The 19,785-nt window shown below is 36.3% G+C and overlaps 1 protein-coding gene across 2 annotated transcripts in view; it reads left to right on the forward strand.

The window, feature by feature from the left end:
* The window catches only part of LOC145694957 (uncharacterized), a 70,207-nt gene extending 50,630 nt beyond the window's left edge, over window positions 1-19,577 (forward strand). For both annotated transcript variants that reach the window (XM_081771767.1, XM_081771768.1), the window contains exons 10-14: window positions 3,335-3,585; window positions 8,827-8,995; window positions 13,341-13,505; window positions 16,898-17,001; window positions 19,390-19,577. In XM_081771767.1, the coding sequence (XP_081627893.1) occupies window positions 3,335-3,585; window positions 8,827-8,995; window positions 13,341-13,505; window positions 16,898-17,001; window positions 19,390-19,489 (789 nt within the window). In that variant the 3' untranslated portion in view covers window positions 19,490-19,577. The remainder of the gene's footprint in view (window positions 1-3,334; window positions 3,586-8,826; window positions 8,996-13,340; window positions 13,506-16,897; window positions 17,002-19,389) is intronic.
* The last annotated feature ends 208 nt before the right edge of the window (window positions 19,578-19,785 follow it).

The following is a 19,785-nucleotide window of genomic DNA, read 5'->3' on the forward strand; positions in this document are numbered from 1 at the left end:
ATCAAATCCTTTCTACATGGAAGAACCTTTCGTGTTGCCCACGCAGGACACCTAACACCCCCCAGACCTATCCTAGCAAGAGTCCCCCAAGGATCTTGCCTATCCCCAAACCTCTACGCCATGTACACGGCGGACATTCCCACAACCCCCAACACAGCGGTAGCAACATTTGCAGACGACACGGCAATCTTTGCCAGTCATGGAAACATCAGATACGCTCAACTATACCTTAACCGACACGCCGAACTTCTCCATCGATGGACTGTAGAGTGGAAGATTAAAGTTAGCCAACAGAAGACCTCCGTAGTAAACTTCACGAGAAACAGAAGAAGAGTTCACGTCAGGATTACCATGGCTGGAACACCCCTCCACAATAGAGAAGATGCCAAATATCTCTGAATAGTCCTGGACAGGAAGCTAACATTTGCACCACACATACATTCCATCGCCAAGAAAGCCAGCCAACGCCATCAGGCCTTGCTACCGCTACTCCTCTCCCTATCCCTCGCCCTGAAAACCAAACGCCACATCTATCAGATGAGCATTCGTCCCGTCATGATATATGCCCATCCTGCATGGCAACACGCAGCAAACACGCACCTCAGACAATTACAAGTCATCCAGAACAGAGTAGCCAGGGCCATCACAGGTCACTCAAGAGACACTCGCCTCGAACAACTGCATGAAGATTTGGAACTCCAATTTCTACATGACTACCGAAACCACAGAACAGCCAACTTCTGGAGGACAGTCAGAGCTTCGCCACACCAACACATAGCCACCATAGGAACGGCAAACCCAAGAAGACGAATCTACAAGATGCCGCACCCCTAAAGTGCACAACCAATAGTATGACATAGGAACAGCAAAAGAGGAGCGCGACAGTTGCGTCCTCTCTCACAACAAATACGCACGCAAAAACCGAACGACAATCAACAATACAAATGTAAGGCAAGGGCTCCGGCCCGGTACTTAAAGCAACAAGAAAAACCGCCAAGAAAGCTCTGCTCTGCTGTATCACTCAGTGTACGTCTGATGAGGATCTTGGCTAGAAGATCGAGACGTCACGTGTAAATGTGTTTTTGTATTAAATAAGTGCAGTCTTGTTCAGCAGTGTGTTTATTTTTCTGATTTTATTCGCAAGACGTTGACTATGATTGTGTGTCAGTAAGAAAAACCCATCACAATATCCCTTACCGTTTTTGCTTTATTTAAATCAGTTTTGAAACCGGAAGCAATCGTAAAATTCAACCTCTTCCGGTTTTGGTTTTAGTCATAGAATGTTACTTTGAAGCCCTGAATCGTTTGCAAAAACTGCTTTTCGATATCTCGTACTGTTTTTGCTCTGACACCTGTCGACAGACGGACAGATAAAGCCGTTCTATAAGACTTCCGACACTTTCGCGCAGTATAGTTTGGAAGTAATTAGAAACTTGAGGAGCACCAAAAGGTGTTAAAACTTCCATCTTTGAAAGAAGAACAAATTAAATTTAAAGAATATTCAAATGAATTCAAATGCTACAGAAGAAAAGATTAAGATAGATAAACAAAGAACTATTCTATTAGGCCTTGTTTCCATACTGTCAAACTAAACACAACAATACACAGAGCAAGGCTATGTGATAATATATATAAAACATACAATCAGGTAACAGTTTCAACACAATAACTGTATCTTCATCAAATTTCCTCCTTCTCTGATCAAGACTGGTGAATACAGAGCTATTGTGTTGAAACTGTTACCTGATTGTATGTTTTATATATATTATCCCATAGCCTTGCTCAATGTTATTGCGTTTAGATAAACGAAGAATAGGCCAAATTATCATATACGTTTACTTGTTTATGAGTGTATTCAGAATGCCAAGATATCAAAGAGATCGTTAGTATAAATATTGTTTGGTGCTAGTGTTCTGTTGTATTTCAAATGCAGAAAGTTTAACTCATAGTAAGTATTTACAATAAGAAAGTAAACTTAAAAAAAATACCAAATAATGTTGGACTCGAAGGCCAATGTATATATATATATTTTTTATTTTTTAAAAAAGTCTAACCATAAATGATAGTATTCATGGTGTTGCGAGTCATTAAACAATAACTTACTTGGTCATAAAAATTCAGGGAAGTCCATACCAGGATTTCAATGTGAACCCTGTTACAGCCAGGAAACTTCGGGGAAATGTGCCTTTGGAGGGATCTTGAAAGTAGAAGAATAATGTGTAGCAGAATCTTTAGGAAGGAAGTCAATACAATTCAGATTGGGTGTGGGGGCGCGGTGGCTTAGTGGTAGAACGTTCACCTCCGGTGCTTGGGGTCCCTGGTTCGATCACAGCTCGCGCCATGTGGACTTTGTGGTGGACAAACACCGTGCTTGTGGGTTTTCTTGGGGTTCTCCCGTTTCCTCCAACTTTCTTAATTCCACCATTTCACTCATCATCACCGTCTCTTTTAACCTAGCCGGCATAAGCGTGGGACGTAAAACTTAAAGATTTCATTCCATTTTCATTTTTTACAATTCAGATTGGGTTGGCTTGGCATAGAATATCGTACATAGGAGCAGTTTGGTTTCTGCATCAATGAATCTTTGGGTTCTTTAAGCAATGATTAAGTATGAACTATGTAGTTGGAACAAAGTGAATCCCGAAGCGGTCGTGGAAATCATCAATACCCTAAGGAAACAAAAATTAAACTATATGTCTTTTCGCTCACATTTCAGCGGATACTAGCAGTAGGAAGAAAAAAATTAACATACAGAGTAACAAAATCAAGCGTCTACCTGGCTAATTTTGTAGCAAATTTAAGTGTTGCCGATGTATGGAATTGAGGATGAAAGTGGTTATTTTGGAAGGCACGTAAATAATTTATGTCATGAGCAAAAATGTTCACAACAAATATACAAAAAAAAAAAAAAAAAAAAACTTTGTTTCCCTACTTTGCAAAACTTTATTTTACAGACAAAGAAATTCGAAGTCAGCGTAAAATGTGGAGAAATGTATTTGCGAAGGCAGCATAGAAGCTTCTGTTTGATTTAAAATTTGAAACGATGAGATTATGTTGCTACTGTATGAAATTGTCAAATTTGACTGGTTGTGGAGAATGCGTAAACTGTTCTCCACTTGAGTAAACGCATTTAGAGCAGTATAAACAATAGAGGAGGTTTTATTTTGTAGACAAAGGAGGTAAAAGTGGAAATATGTACAAAGTTTATTTGTAAGAGCGTCTACTTAAAATCATGTATGTAATTGAATAGTATTTGACTCTCTCTCTCTCTCTATAGATATATATATATAGAGTTGAGTTGTGTATAAGAGACTTTTTTTTTTTTTAATTGCAGGATGACGCAGAATTTATTGCTGAGGTGGTGACGCCGTTGCTTAGCAAACTGGACGATATTCTTCCAGAATCGAAGAGCACGTATCTTATATCTGAAGACAATATATTGCCAGTGAGAACGTTTCTGGAAAGTTACTACAGAAAATATGATTCAGAAAACAGAGGATTATTAAGTAATTATTATGATGTTAACGCCATTTTTTCTGTCAAATTTGCACAAATACCAAATTACATACCTGCTGACAAAGAAAAGTAAGTATAGGAGACTTGATTCATAAAGAAAAGATAATAAATTTTATAAGGAACTAAAAGCTACCATTCAAAGTAAAATAGGTCAAAATTATTTTCAAAAGTGAGTCCTAATAATGATATACATGTATCATTTGCGTCGAGGATATCACGTGACCGAAGCAGTTCAAGCCATTGAAGGTGCTCTCTAGCATGAGTATTATTTGTGGCAGTTTGTACCCTGAAGAGCATGTGTGATTTGACAGTTGCAATGATGACGTTTTAACGAAGTCTAGAAGTCTAATTTAAAAAAAAAATAAAATAAAAATTGTACGAGTTTCCGCTGGGCCGCAGCATAGAAAAAAGATAATTCAAGAAATACTGTTCAGGTTGCAAGAACTTGGGCGAGTAGCAAAGCTCTGAGAGGTAGGGAGTGTAGTTAAATTTACATTGAAGTTACAACATCCGGTCTTGACGTAATATCACATGGTAATTAGTCCACTTTGTACACACAACTTTATTGATAAAAGACGTTACGAATCATAGCTGAGCGAGCGAAGGGGGTTAGAAGCTCCGCAGGGCTCGTTTTGTTCCACCTTTGGCACCATGATAATATCACGTGACTTTACGCCATGCTCGGGTGGTGCAACTTCGATGTATATCGAACTTTACCCATCTAGTTGATCGGAAGCCGTAGATTCCGTGGTTATCCGCGTAGCAGTATTTGCAAACTCGACGACTAGCACCTGGAAATTACCAGGCGAGCTCGATATTGTAAGGATCCCCACGTTGCCGTACCAGGCAATAACCACGTGTGAACTACATGTGTTAGTAATAAATAAAAACAAACAGACGACGGTCCCGAAGAGGAGTCGATCACCATCGCCAACAGTCGGAAGGACGAGAATCAACGATGGAAGCCGACAAGACAGAATAAAAAGGACCTGCACACCTCGACCAACATCAATCTTCCCGGATTGATCACAACACCTAAAACCCTTCTCACGACGCTTGGTCACCGGGTTCCTTTCCTCTTTCTCACGACGCACGGTCACCGAGAGAGAGATACCTAATCTACACCCCTCTCACGACGCTTGGTCACCGAGAGTACCTCACCTCAAAGCCCACGACGCTTGGTCACTGGGCTCCTATCTAATCTTACCTAAATATTAGTGGAATTTCTTATTATAATTTGTGTACATAAACTTTTTATAATAAAAAGGTGAAGGGAAAAGTCCAAATCCCGAGTACATTTTAATTGCTCTACCCAAGAAATTTTACAATATTCACAATCTAGTTTAGATTATCATTTTCGCGACCTCGGCAAAATCGTCGGGAGCTGATAGAATGTGCATCATGAATTGCTCACGTTAAAGAAGCAAGTGGATATGTGCAAGAGGCTCCTTCAAAACCCCGTGACTGTGTTCCCTGAAGAAAATAATAATGTTCGAAATTTTTGTGAAGTCCTAACGTGCATAACCAGTTGTTCAACAAGGGCCAGATGTTGGAACCTGTCGCCAAGCGTAGGCGTTTCGATTATAAGGTGATACTTTGCTTCTGGAATTATCAGCGGACAATTCACTATGAGTTCGTTCGGGAGACCGAATCATCATTGCCAATCTCTCCAAACAATTGAAATGAATGTGTTTCATTATACTCTTCAATCAAAAAAAAAAAAAAAACCCTTCATTCTTGAATATAAAGCCAACCTCTTTGCAGCAAGACCCTACACAACTTCGTACCTCTCACGACCCGGAATAAGCTCCAGGCACTCGATGGAATTGAACTGATGCTACACCTAGCATGTAGTCTGGACCTCGCACCCTATTATAATCACTTTCCAATTCATAGCTTACTTCCTGGCCTTACGGTGCTTCAACAGCCATGATGATATGGAACTGCAGTGCAGGAATTTTTCACTCGAAAGACAAGAACCAGTATTGACATTGAATTGAAAAATTGGCCGTAAAGATGATTTAACAGTGCGGCCTATACTTTCCACATTTGTTCAGCAATAGCGTCATGATAATTTACTGCAAAGTTTCGCTCTTTATAATTTTAATCGAATGAAAAAAGAAACTACAAACTAGTTTGAACACTATGGAAAAGTTACATATTCAGCTGCGTCTTTAAAGAAAAAGTTGTTTATATTTACGAGGTGCATACTGAAAGTCGTGAGCAACATTTTTTCAGCCTTATTATTATTCAGCCGTAATCTTTATTTTCTAAGTGAAATCAAATATATCACCTTTCTTACACTTTTCCACATAGTCTCAGTTTTTTGAAAAATAAAAAAAAAAAAAAAATCCCTATCGTTCTGCAAGTTTGAAAATACCCTTGCGATAGAATACCGTTCCAGCTGCCCGTAGACACTGACGCACTGCTTGCCGAATATCCTCCAGTGTGTTGTAGCGATGGCCTCGCATCTGTTTCTTTACAAACCGAAAAGATGGTAGTCGGAAGGTGTCATGTTGGGGCTGTAGGGAGGATGTGCAAGTGTTTTCCACCCAAATCTCCTGATCTGCTCCATAGTGACACATGCAGTATGCGAACATGCTTTATCCTATTGAAGGATAATCTTTCCAGGACGTTTATCACGCAAAGCTCGAGGAAGCTTCAAAAGTGTCTGGATGTAGCGAGCAGAATTTATGGTTTGTCCAGGCTCAAGAAAGTCAAGAAGGTCTGTAGATTGAGATGATATACTTGGTTTCACTTACAAATAAAGATTACGGTTGTCAAAAAATGTTTCTCACGACTTTCAGTAATACCCTCGTATAAGATAGCTTTCTGGGAGCATCAAAGCTATAGGTTATTAATTGGTTTGTTCGATTAAAATTTAGGGTCGCGTTCAACATGGAGACTATATGAAACGTGGACCTACATCTTAACGTAGGAACTGAACCACTTGAGCTTCCGCTGGGAATGGAATCCGGGTCTTCTGCACCCAAGGCGCTTACGCTGACCGTATAGTCACAAAGGGGTTCTGTATGTATATAATTCTTAACAATGATTTTATATCACGTTTATAAGTTATTTTCGTAAGTTTGATAGAAGATATTCATTTCTAAGGATTTTCAACAAATACAAAATGTAAGGAAAGATAAAAATGTGTAAAATTCGCAATAATTTCCTGCCGAAAGAAGTAGTAAAATTAGGCTTTGAAATATTGCATAATATCGATCTACAGGGACTGAACATTGGAGTACATGTTATACGTTTTTCTTACGTTCTTTAAGTAAGATAAGTAATTTTTTATATAGACTTCTTTAAAGAACAATGAAGGGAGATGGCTAGTCTACCCTTGGTATACCAGTTTAGTGGTCGAACTAGCTATGTTACATGAGATGGAACTTCCCTTCGGGTAAAACACTCATCCGCTATGATTGCAAAGTTGAACCTTGAATCTGCGGACAACCTATATATTTTCTTAAAGGGTTTGTCGAGCAAGTTCCAAAACAGGTTTCAGTTCCTTCCGGAAGTGACCCCGCCCTTCCAGGTGTGGAAATACATAGAACAGCTTGACCTATATGCCTTATATATCAAAGTGCTCCGCATGAGTAGTAGATTAAGAACACAATATGCACTGCCCAAGTATATACTATATCAAGATAATAAAACCAAAAAAGTGATTATTTCACTATAAATATCCTATATTAGAGGACCTATAAAGTTGCGAAAAGCATATCCGTAATATCCAGTTAACAGCAAGTTATTTGGTATCACAACTAATGTGACACATTGTTATGGCTAGATGTGACACATTTGATGTTTCAATTTCTATATATTCCTCGATTTCACATATATACGTTGTCGGATTAGTACATTCATTACATATTGGTGCTCATCTAGACGAGTTGTTTGATAGGACACACAAAAACGTTTAATAGTTTTTGAGTTACTAATTAGGTGAAACCTGGTCGTAGTGGTAATTTGAACTTATTTACTCTATCAGAAAAGCTCTTTCTTTGCAGTTATATAGACCCGATTGGTCATTCTTCAGGGTTTAAGCCCTCTCGCCACGACAAGGCTCGCGTAATGAGAAGGAAGAAGGCTCTGGCTGGATGTTGTTTGCCAATCGGGTCTGTATAGCTACAAAGAAAGAGCTTTTCCGATCGAGTAAATGAATACAGGATATTTATAGAAAAATAATCAATACCTTGATATAGAATATAAGTGGGTAGTGCATATTATATTCTTAATATACTAGTCATGCGGAGCACTTTGATATATAGAACATATACGTCAAACTGTTCTATATATTTCCACCCCTGAAGGGGCGGGGTCACTTCCGGGCAAAGAACTGGAACCAGTTTTTGGAACTTGCTCGACAAACCCCTTCAGGAATTATATAGGTTGTCCCCAGATTCAGGGTTCACCTTTGGAACCATCCTGGGTCAGACAAAATCTGGGGACAGTCAAAGTATCTATTTTTCTCACCTTTAATGTTAATGTTCTTGTAACTGTTATATTCTCATATTTTAGTACAGTTATTTTCTGCGGGTTGCGGACAAGAGTTCCCGTTGTTGTAGTTACAAGGGGTTTATAATATATATTTTATTGCTGTTGGAGTTTATACTGTGTGTATATATATATATATATAGTATATGTAAGTAGGTAGATAGATAGATGTAGATGTATAGATACACGTTGAACTTTTTAATGACAGCTTTCGCCTCAGTCTATATCTCGTAAGTATTGTGTGATTATATCTTAATTGAAAAATACTAGACAAAGATAAATGGATTCAAACCATAATAATGATATCATTTCTAGAAAAAAAATGTACATCTAAGTATTTCCCAAGACTAACGATCATTACTGCTCTACAAAAATGTATCACATTGATGGTGAGATTCAGATTTGTTAATGTGCTCTTGAAGATGCTAATGGAATATAGCAGTCCATTAGCTCTAATAATGCTTTGAAATAATGGAAGTGATAATCGAGAACAAAAATAAATAAAATAAACACTAAAAAGTGTTGTTCTCTGTAAGAATAATGTATGAATAGTTTGCTCTAGTTCACCACTAATATGACGTCTTTGGAGAAAGTTCGATACTTAGCTTCTAATTTGAATCTCTTTAATGAACATAATGCATTACAGCTTAAGATCATATACCAAACTTAATACTATATGCAACAAATCATAGGGCGCTAATAACAGTATTTGTTGAACTCAAGGTTTAAGTAAAATAATATGATTAATTTTATAGAATTTGGTGCTATTTGGGTTAAATAAATCTTAAAGCCAAGTGTATATTTCAGGAAAAATTTCTTCAAGAAAATAAACCGAAATCTGTTAAAGATAACAGACACACGTGGTCAGGAAGAGACATTGCATTATGGGAGGTGTGCTGTTGTGTCAGTATTGTGTGAGTTACCACAAACACAACATGATCCGCTGTCTTTTTGTGTGGATCTTTTACATTACACAGTAAGTATATATATTTCAGAGAAAAAGAATGTTTATATTATTGTTGAAACAAAGCATTGCTGGTGAGGGGAGATCGAAAAGTAATGCACATTTCTGCAAGTTGGCAGGCAAATAGTTTAAAGTTCAGGCTATGAATTGGTGTAGTCGGCCATTTGTCGCCTTTGTGAAAAATGTGTAGTTAATGATACTGTGTTTTATTGTCGTCTACAAAGTAAGACCGACGATGTGTAGTTGGAGTGTTTTGAACCAAACTGAAAACTTCAATTGCATTCAAGAAAAATGGTGGATTTGCATGTTACTGAATGCATAGACCGCAGCAGCATCACCAAATGGTGCAAGTTTGAAAAGAGCCTGGCAATCCTTACTATTTCGTTTCATTCTGGTCGACTTGCAATTGCATCAACAACCATCCATCACCAGAAGCATTCAAGAAGCAATTCGGAATATTTATCTTAGTCATTTATGAACAATGGAACAGAAGTTAACACTTCCGATGGTATTGTGTTCGTTATTGTGTGTGTCAAACTGTACCTTCGCAAAGTTAGTACGCAGCAGGTGCCTATAAATCAGACAGGGACAGAAGAGTTATCAAATAGTGTGACTCTTAAACCGCTTTCTGTACTTACATAATGAATGCGATTTCCTGGAACGTATATTGACGGAGATCAGTGATGGGTGTTTCTCTGCACTCCCAAACACCATGAGCAGTCAAAAAGTTCCCGGAATTTTAGTTTTAGCATTTGTGATGCAATCACAATGAATCTTGTAGAGTACAGTCCTTAGGTTGTCTAATTATGAATTTGACAAGTATGAATAGATCAAACAGGCAGTATACTAGTAGTGCACTTGAACGGAGGAGAGAGTGCTGATCTATTAGCGCGATGTTGCAATGCGAACAACGCGCAAACATCAAGTTCAAGTGCAAATTGGGAAAATCTGCTTCAGAGAGTTTGATAGCTTTGAATCAGTTTAGCATAATCAGATTTTGAGCTCTTCGCAAAACCAAAAATAGACTTCTTACCCATTTCACCACTGTAGAAGAGATCGAAACCAACGCGATGGCTGAACTTCGGAAGACCAAAAGAGAACTTTCGTAGATGTTTCCAGCAATGACAGGAGCAGTGGAGCAAATATGTTTAAGCGTATTTACATTCTAATAAAGAGCTACAACAAAATTCCGGGAACTTGGTGACTTCCCCTCGTACATTAGTTCAACATAGTATGGGAACATTCCGACTCTACAACTTCCAAGAAATTTAGCCATTCACTCTGTTCAAGAAGTCCTACAGACAGTATTCTGGAACGTGCAAAGCGTTTTCCTGATGAGTTTATATCTTCAAAGATCAGGTAACTGCAACCTTTGTGTTAAACATATTAACAAAGTTGTATCGTCCCTTTGCATGCTGGAAAAGATCACATCATTTCAAATGCTAGTCTGCTTCACGGCAAGCTTTTCCCCTTTGTTGGCTAATATGTTCGCTTCGAAATTTCTCAATTTTGCTGGACGTGCTCCAACACCTAACATGCAATTTGGACATATCTCGTTCGGCTTTCATCTCTGATTTCGGAAACGATTTCTGTGCGTCCAAGGATTATATTCGACGGAATAAAGTTCAGTTTATCCTTTGGAGATGGTGATATACTCAGGAAACTACCCTTATCAACGAGGAAATACTAAAACTAATGCCAAGCAGAGTTCTATGTCTCGGATTTTATGTTGAAAACTTTTGCAGGAGAAAATAAAGTGAGTTACTTTTCGATTTTTTTTTTTTTTCATGTATGTACTGATGTACTGGTGGAAAAGCAGTTTAACACGACTTCATATACATTGTCTGATTCAATCGAAATTCCCACCATATTCTGAGTAAAAGTCTATGCTGAGTGAAAGGCCATACTCGTAGTAGTTTAAAGGTTACTGGAAAACACAACGAGAATAGTTGTATGGCTCACGTCTGTATAGCTATGTCAGTGAAGCCAGTGAACGTCTTATTATACGAGTAGGTGACTTCAAGCGTGGTCTGTAGTAAAACTGCGAGAAGCTGGATGGCAGTTTCGTAAAATTGCCTGTAGTGTAGGTCGAATGTGCTTCCGTAATGTATCGCGGTGTGTCTGGACAAAATGGTCAAAAAGATGTCTGCGTGTGTCACCGTGGCTCCCATTACAAACACTAAACAATCGATTGTTAGAGGCAGGTCTAAGTTCTCTCACTATTACCCCTGATATGTGCTCATTGCTGAAAACGTCATAGGTGGTATAGGGAGAGACTGCAGTGGCGAGACAAATTGGACGGTAGTGGTTTTCAGCGTTGAAAATAGTTTCTGTCTCTCTCAGACACTGTGACTGTCTTATGCGTGTTCGTAAACGTGTACAGGAGCGGGAAAATCCATCATGTGTTCACACTCGCCATATAGGACCTGCACAATAACTTTAACATTTAGTTTGCCTATTGTTTTTATTCAGGAGAGTAGGACAAGTGGTCGTGCGCTCGTGTCATCTTTAACCCTGTCCTTTTTGTACACACTTTTCAGATCGATCTTCCAGCATGATAGCATAGTTCACCTACCATGCTCCATTCGATACGTACCTTCTATCCTAACTTACTAGTCTATCGCCGGACATAGTTCTGTTGGGTACGTGTGAGACATGGTGGGACGGTGTCTGACAGCCAGCCAGGCTTTGGCAATGACCTCCCAGCTACACCAAGATACATAGTTAGTGTGGAATATCGTATTCAAGACAGACATTCAGCATTTGTATGACATCACGAAGGGATTACATGCGCTATTAATGTGAGCACTGTATGCTTTCTGATTGCCCTGTATACGTTCGGGATACCCTTCCATATTGCGATCACTACCACGTGCCATCTGTACCAACTTTAGTGATGTATCTGAATTCCTACTGCATGTTGTTAGACACATTTACATCAAATATATAATTTAAGTGTGAAAATGCATGAATATATATATATATGTGTGTGTATATTATATATATATATATATATATATATATATTACCGAAGTTCATGTGAACTGGATTCCACGTTAAGCTTAGGTCCACATGTCATATAGTCTCGGTGGGGAAAGGGACGTTAAACTCCAAACCAACCAATACGTCCCAGTGAAGCACTTGACTTGCACGTTAGATTACGCATCTGGAGTTTAGAATATAATAATGTAGAGGATATCTTTCGGGAAATTTTGTAAGAGATTTTAAATTCTAATCTGTGAGGCTTATCCAGCAGGAAAGTAGCTACAAAGTTTAACTGCCTCAGATTGACTTCATTTTTCGTTTACGAGTAGAAAGTAATGAATTTGTGCACGTTTTGGACGACCTAAGAGACTTATCATAAAAACTGTAAAGTAATACCACATAAGATCTGCACCACACCGGATGGCACCACCCATCAAAAGTTTCAGTCAATATTTTTTGTTTCTATGAAATACGGCATGCCAAACATCAATCATTGGGATATTTAGGCATATTCCGCATAAGCACTATTTATCTAAACAAATTGAATACATCATCCCCAGTAGTGTTTACAACATTGGACTTAAACTGCTGAAAGTGTAATTATGCCCTTGGAGGGGTGTATCAAGATTTTATTTTCCAATAGACATAGATGAATGTGACGTCTCGGTAGAATGATTGCTGCTGGAGTATATTGTACGAGCACGAAATACGCTGCTTTTGAGATCAAGTTGTGGGGTTGCAATGAACCTTTAATTGTTTTCCGTGGCTTAATGATTCAGGAACCCTCTATAACATTCTAGATTATAAAATTATACTGTATCTTGAATTAGTGTTTCTTTCATGACGATAATTTAAGGCGTGTTGTAGCGATTCTTTGGCTGTGGTGTAGACAGAAGTGTCTGCGTACTGGATTTGTCCGCTCATAATTTTATCAAATTTTAGTGGTATATCGAATCAAGACACGGACGATATTTCCAATATCTGGGCCCCAACTATGTTATGTACTTTGCGTAAAATAGCAGAGCGTAAAATCTGCAGTCCTTCAGATTGTAGAAAGTTTACCTTGCAGGGTGGCTGCTATGATCGCAGCACACGATAAATTTACGAGTTGATATCGCGCAGTATTCCCGTAGATGTGTCAAGGTAGGCCCAGTTATTTACTTTTGTGTTTGAAATTTGTATTTTTAAAAGAATTATTTACTTATTTCTACGAAGTTAAAATGAAGTCTCCAGACTGGAATTTGTTATTACAATAGCATTGAAATAGGAGATTATGTATAAAGTTAAGCTTCTATTAGAATTTACCTCATGTTCTTGTACCATTCTTTTCATAGTGGGACCATATCGTAATTACTTTTTCTTTCTTTTTAAGGATAGCTTAAAAGTAATATCAGTATGTGGCGTATACCGAGAACCACGTATAAAGAAGTCCATCCATTCTTTCAATAGAATATTTGTTCTTGTACCATCAGGTTCTAGGGATGTTATTATTAATGACATGTTGATGGTGACAAAAATGACAACAGAACAATTGGAGGTTTGTATATCATGTATTATTTTTTTCGTTCTTTATATCAGTATATTCTCTTGAAAGTATTTTCCTTTTAAATAATTATCGCTATATATATATACCCATTTCCAACAGAAGTCAACACATGTATTAAATAAAACTGCCTTATGCATTGTAAGGAAATGATTCATGGTGTTACGGTACGTTTTCCACTACCGGTAACATTAGATACTTCGTATCGGTATTGTATTGTTGTGGGTTGTTTTGATTATGATACAGACTACTTTTGATAACCCTATTGCGACCCAGTACCGACAAAAATATTAAAATCTACATAATGTAAATAATGTAGTAACATGACAATTCAGACGATGTGCTTTGCACTCATTTTATGTTTGTGTTGCTAGGCCTAAGGAATTACAATACGATAAAATGAGATAAATTGTTTATTATCACGATTATAGTTAATAACCAAATTGTTTCAAGTTCCAAAATTATTTGTCATTGACTCAGGAAGAAATTTATAGATTACTTTTGCTTGCTTAACTTTAGGCCTAATGTGAACTCAAAAGTAAACAAAGAACCTATTGTTTATATTTATAGTTCTTTAAATTGTTTCTCATTAGAATTATAATTATTTTGATAAACGTGGGAATACAGCAATGTTTTTGTAATGAGCTTACCTGTTTTATAGTCACTTGTAAAGATTTACATACAATAATTCCGGCATTGATTAGCATATGTTATCGAGTGGATATTAGTTTATACGGACTTCCGCCATTTTGGTATGTGTCAAAGTTGGAACAGCCTAATTAAATTTGCAGTGTTAAAGAAGATAATGGGATTTGTGAAAATAGCATAAATTAATCCTCTCTTTTAGTTAAAACTGATTTTGCATTTTATGAGTCGAAAAATTAAATAAATATGTATTATAGTTAAATCCAGCCTTGGGGGGGAGGGGTGAGTAAGTTGTACAGAAGAACCCCAAGTAAGAAATGAACGGGTAAGAGTCCCCTTCGAAATATTAAGAAAATTGTGCAGGAAAATTTAATATATAGGACAATTAACCATTATAAAAGAAGATTTGGCCTAACCTAGCACATATTTGGATAAAAATGGGACTCTTCCCGTGAAATATAGGTGGGTGTGACTGAATCCTGTCGAGATGCTGATACGGCCTGGTTCCGGAATAGGAATTGCTTTAAAGTAATAATCGAGTCCAGGATGTGTATATTATGGTTGAAGGTAATCTAGAAACCAAGAATATGCAGTCCAGGTAATTTCAGCACTGTGTAAAAAGGTGATTCAGCTGAAATATACAGGTTAGTCACTACAACCTCCATTTTGTAGACTCCAGAAGTTTCGTCAAGGAATCTAGCTACTTGGAATATTTGTGATTTTTTGGGATGAGTGAACTAAAATTTTGAATCATAAATAATCACCAATTTATGAACATGTTTGCAGTAATGATAAATATTAGTTAAACAAACCGCTACATCACACAGATTCAAACAGTCTTTGGGGGAAGGAGAAATAAGTAATGAACGTTAACTTAACGTTTCTAATGTTCATTAATCTTCTGTCTTTCATAATTAGCTGATGCTATGAGATCTTACGGTGAGAATTTTGCACATCGTCTAAATGTTTACATATTGTAAATATTTTACCCATATTCGTTATCAATGTTGCTGATGGTACTGAACATACATGCTCTTAATGTCAGGATTCTTTTTAATAATTCCATGAGCGTTGCTGGTGAGACTTACGGGTAAATAAATTTGAATATAATGAGGAAGAAATTATACAAAATAATCAAACCCTCATTTGCATTCTTTTAAAAATTATTTAAATTTGTTATTCCTGATAATACAAATAAATGCTGAGGTAGACTCCAGTTATAGCGTGCAATTAATATATGTCTGTTTTTTTATTATTATTACTGTTATTGTGTGAATTTCTTATATGTAACATGGAAGTTATCCGTACTCTTGAATATGAGATACGTTCTTAAATATCTTACGATATTTGTGATTTCAGTATTTGTATTAGGTTAGGTAGGATTAGGTTTAAGTTAGAAGTTAGGTTAGGTTTAGGTTAGCTAGATTGGTATGTTTAATTTATGTCGTGTTGTCTTTGTTGTTATGTCAGATTTACTCGTTGGATAACTGAATAAATGTTGAGTAAAATGAAATAAAAATATAAGGCTTCTTTTCCTATGTAAAGGGAATGTGTTTAGTGTTATGATAAATATGTTGAAGCCATGAGTTGTGCATTATAAGAATAATATTTTGGTGTTGCTTGCTTATCAAATGGAGATATAAGTTTAGCACGCTCAACGGAATACGGAGTTAGACCTCAAATGTATATTGTAGGTAGGAATAACAATGAGGATTTCTTCCTTTTTCACTTTTTGTTGTTGTTGTTCTTTGAGATGACTCCTTATGAAAGAAAGGAATGTTATTGTTTAATAAATGTGAAGTTGAAATAAAAGATGTGCAAATATTTGAATTTTTTCTTATTGGTCAAATTAAATAACCTTACATTCTTTTATATACAATTGATTGATATTTCTTTCATGTTGATGTGCCATAAATAAGTTTAACGATATTATTCAACTGAACTAAAACTCAAAGGTTTCGATGCTGGGTGTCGCTTCAGCAAGATCTTAGAATTAACACACTGAAATTTCGTGAATAGTCAGATGCAATAAAATTTAACAGTCCAGAAAAAAATGAGTATCATAAACATTCGATAGACTTCGTCTGGTCAAAATTTGAGTTAACCCTTCCAAGCCATTATGGTTATTCTGTACTGGATTGGGTTGGGGCATGAATGGTGATGATGGCCACACTACTCTTCAGGTACCGATTCAGTTTAGTATTGAGAAACCAACAACTATGGCCTACAAGGAAAACTTCATGAGTAGGAATGTTTTTTCCAAAATTAATTTAACTTTTTTTATACTAGATATATATATATCGAAACAAACTATTTCAAAATTGGGTATAAAAATAAAAATTCGATTTAAAAATAATGTGATATCAATTTTAAAATGACGTCCCGAATCCAAAATGTTTTTCTATGGAAATGAGACTAAGTTTGCAGTGTAATCGTTTAATTACGAAGTGAAGTTCAGGATTGGTTACTATGATTTCTTATAATAAAAAAAAAAACGCGTTACAATGGTTATATTTTTAAGTAGTCGATTAGTTTTCCCACTAAAAAGATTGTTGCCAACATGTAGAACATTTGAAAGGATATGTATGTACTACGTTCGTGTATAATTCTCCATATCCCTAACTTGTTTATTGTTCCTGTCAAAACGTGCTCTAGAACCATGTTATATTTCCCGTTTCTTAAAATATCTTCTTGTGTTAATTTTATACTATTCACCTTATAAATGCTCTCTTTTTCTTCAGCTATCATTTCGAACCGACCAACCAGAAGACATTCCTGAAAATAAAGTGTCGTTGATCAACGAAATCGTTGAGAAAACAGGAATGAATGCGGAATGGTCAGAAAAGTAAGTACAACACGTTTTCTACTGGTTACAACTGGCAAGGAAATGTTCTTAGACTCTTGTGCTAAGCTAAGCAACAGCATATCGTATCCGGAACTCGGATAAAGCATTTCATATTCTTCATACACCATACAGACGATCTTAATGTGAATAAACGAATGTTTCTTTCACAGAAACTACTAGTGAACCATACACAGGACCATACATAATACAGGATAAAGAAGGAAAGATGATGGAAGTGCTGAGGCGGGGGTTGAATTTTTATAGATTACAATTGTCAAAATACAGGGCCTCTGATAACGTTTAGGACCTGCCGATGGCTAGAATATTCCATGGGGTATTGTGAATAAATATTTTCTGGGCACATTTTATATGCCAAGATTCCTACACGGCATTGTCTAGAAAGAGTTTCAAAGAACGGGAAAGCACTTATTGATAGACAGTTATTTCAATAACAATATAATTAAACGTAAGTCAAATGCAGATATTTCGTGTCGTTAAGTGAGAACGAAATGAGCTGTAAATCGTCCTTGTGTTTCATTAAAATATGTTTATTTATATGTTGTCGAAAACATTACAATTAAATATATGTGTGTTCTCTTTACTGCTGAAGTAACTGCTTAAGCGTGTTCTCGATCATGTGTTTCACCGTTCGCTTTGCCTTGAGCTTATTTGCACTAACCTGGAAAGCGCTATTATAAACTAACAAGATGCCTTTGATAAACAAACCCTTATAAGAGACATTCTGTTAAAGATGCCATCAGCTACATAACGGGGTGTGTCATTGTCTACTAGATACCGGATCAAGTCGGCATTAGGGAAAGGAATGTGCCAACACAGCAATCAAGAACATTGCATTGGCGGAAGTTGCACTGATGCACTCTTTCCTGTACCCCGATCTCAATAGCCATTTCCACCAAGGTATGCCCTTTCAATGGCAAACAGATAGAAGTCAAGCCGACAATAATAAGCTCCATTCTGTAAAACATATTGTGGGCAATTTACAACCCTTCTCTTGTACTAGTTGTCAGGATGAAGTAATACAGACTTGTTTGTGTATCGAACATTAATCTTGTATATTCCTATTTATTGCATGATTTCAACTGTCCATATTATTAAGACTGTATATTATCACCGAGTACTCAGCATATTCCAGTAGAATGTCCGGAAAAGTCTGACCTCCGATAACATATAGGACTGTTGAATAACATCAGTCTGGTTTTGAGAGAGTACGCTACACTAAATATACCAATCAATCAATCAAACGCAATCAATACCACATAAATTTTCAGCTGGACACAGCGTCGTCTGAAAATGTTCGAAAATGTTTGTAGGTGTTCTGCGTTTTCAAAATTATGCATGAGTAGATTCCTCCTATCCTTCCCCAATGTATACTCTTTAAATGATTATTTTTTCACTAGGCGATGACCTGAAATGATTTCAATTCAAGGATTAGTTTTGACATGGTGACGAGACTGTTAAACAAACTTTCTGTTTCATACAATAGATGAATTACATTTTTCAGTTTCATCTTTTATTAACTATGTTTTGGCTTTGTCATTTTTTACTGTGTAATTGGATGGATAAGTATTCTGAAGAAAATTGATATTTGCTATATGAGAATTGATCATAATAGGTATCATTAATAATTTATATTTTAATTATTCATTACACTCATAGCAAATAAAAATACTAGAACATGGTGATTCAGTGATTTGCTAGCTCGCTTCTGCTGCGAAGAATCCCTAGTTCAGTACAATTCACGTGAGTTCTAATTCTCAAGGGACATTCCTTTCTCTTCTTCTATCTTCATTCTTCCCTCTTTGTTATTCATTTCTTCTCATTATTCGTTTTCTTTATAGAGCATAATTATGATACTAAGCTAGAAATAATTATATATTATTACTATTGCTGTTGCTAGTGCTAGTGCTTAAAATACATTTAGTGTAAAATTTTGTCTGGCAAATTTAATGTTTAAAAATTAACAGCGATTGTAACAGGGGTATTAAAATAACGGTATATTTTACGTAGGATCAATTGTGTAAAATATTATTAGTAAATAAAAATTCTCGAACATCAAAAAGCTAAGGAGTGCTTCAAAACATTTCTCCGATTCTGTGTAATTTTGTTGTTTTCAGGTATGAGAATATTTATATGTTGTTAATAGATGTGCGTCCCATTGTATCAATCAGTAAACATACTAAATGGTTTTCTTGTATATTTTCTTTTAGGTGCTTGAACAAACTCCGTGTGTGTGATTTTTCTCAGTGTTCTCCCGTTTCCTCCCACTTTATTCATTCTACCATTTCTCATCATAACCGTCTCCTTTAGCCTAGTCGGCTTAACCGTCAGACGTAAAACTGAAAGATTTCATTTCATTTTTTCTTTTAGGTGCTTGAATGATACAGGATGGAATCTCAAGGAAGCTCTTCATGTTTTTGAGGAATTACGTAAATTAGACATAGTACCTGAAATAGCATTTTTTAAGTGATATTTTGCACCACATGTTAACGTTATGAAAATAAAATAAAACAATTCATGTTGTAAATATTTTATAAATAAATTAATGAGTATATTAATAGTTTTTCTTTTGTGTGAATTCCCACTCCAAAAAATAATAAAAAGAAACTTCTCTCATACGACATGGATAGGTTGTATTTTACTGGTATAAGAAATAATTTTAATTCCCTTTATTTTCGAAAACACGGTTCTTTGAGCATTAGCAAATACTGAATTAAAATCAGAATGAAATTAGCAAATAACAAAACTTAGCTTTCTTCCTGTGTA

This window comes from Thermobia domestica, chromosome 9 (assembly GCF_964235325.1).
Source record: "Thermobia domestica chromosome 9, izTheDome1.hap1.1, whole genome shotgun sequence".
In the NCBI taxonomy this organism is placed as follows: Eukaryota; Metazoa; Arthropoda; class Insecta; order Zygentoma; family Lepismatidae; genus Thermobia; species Thermobia domestica.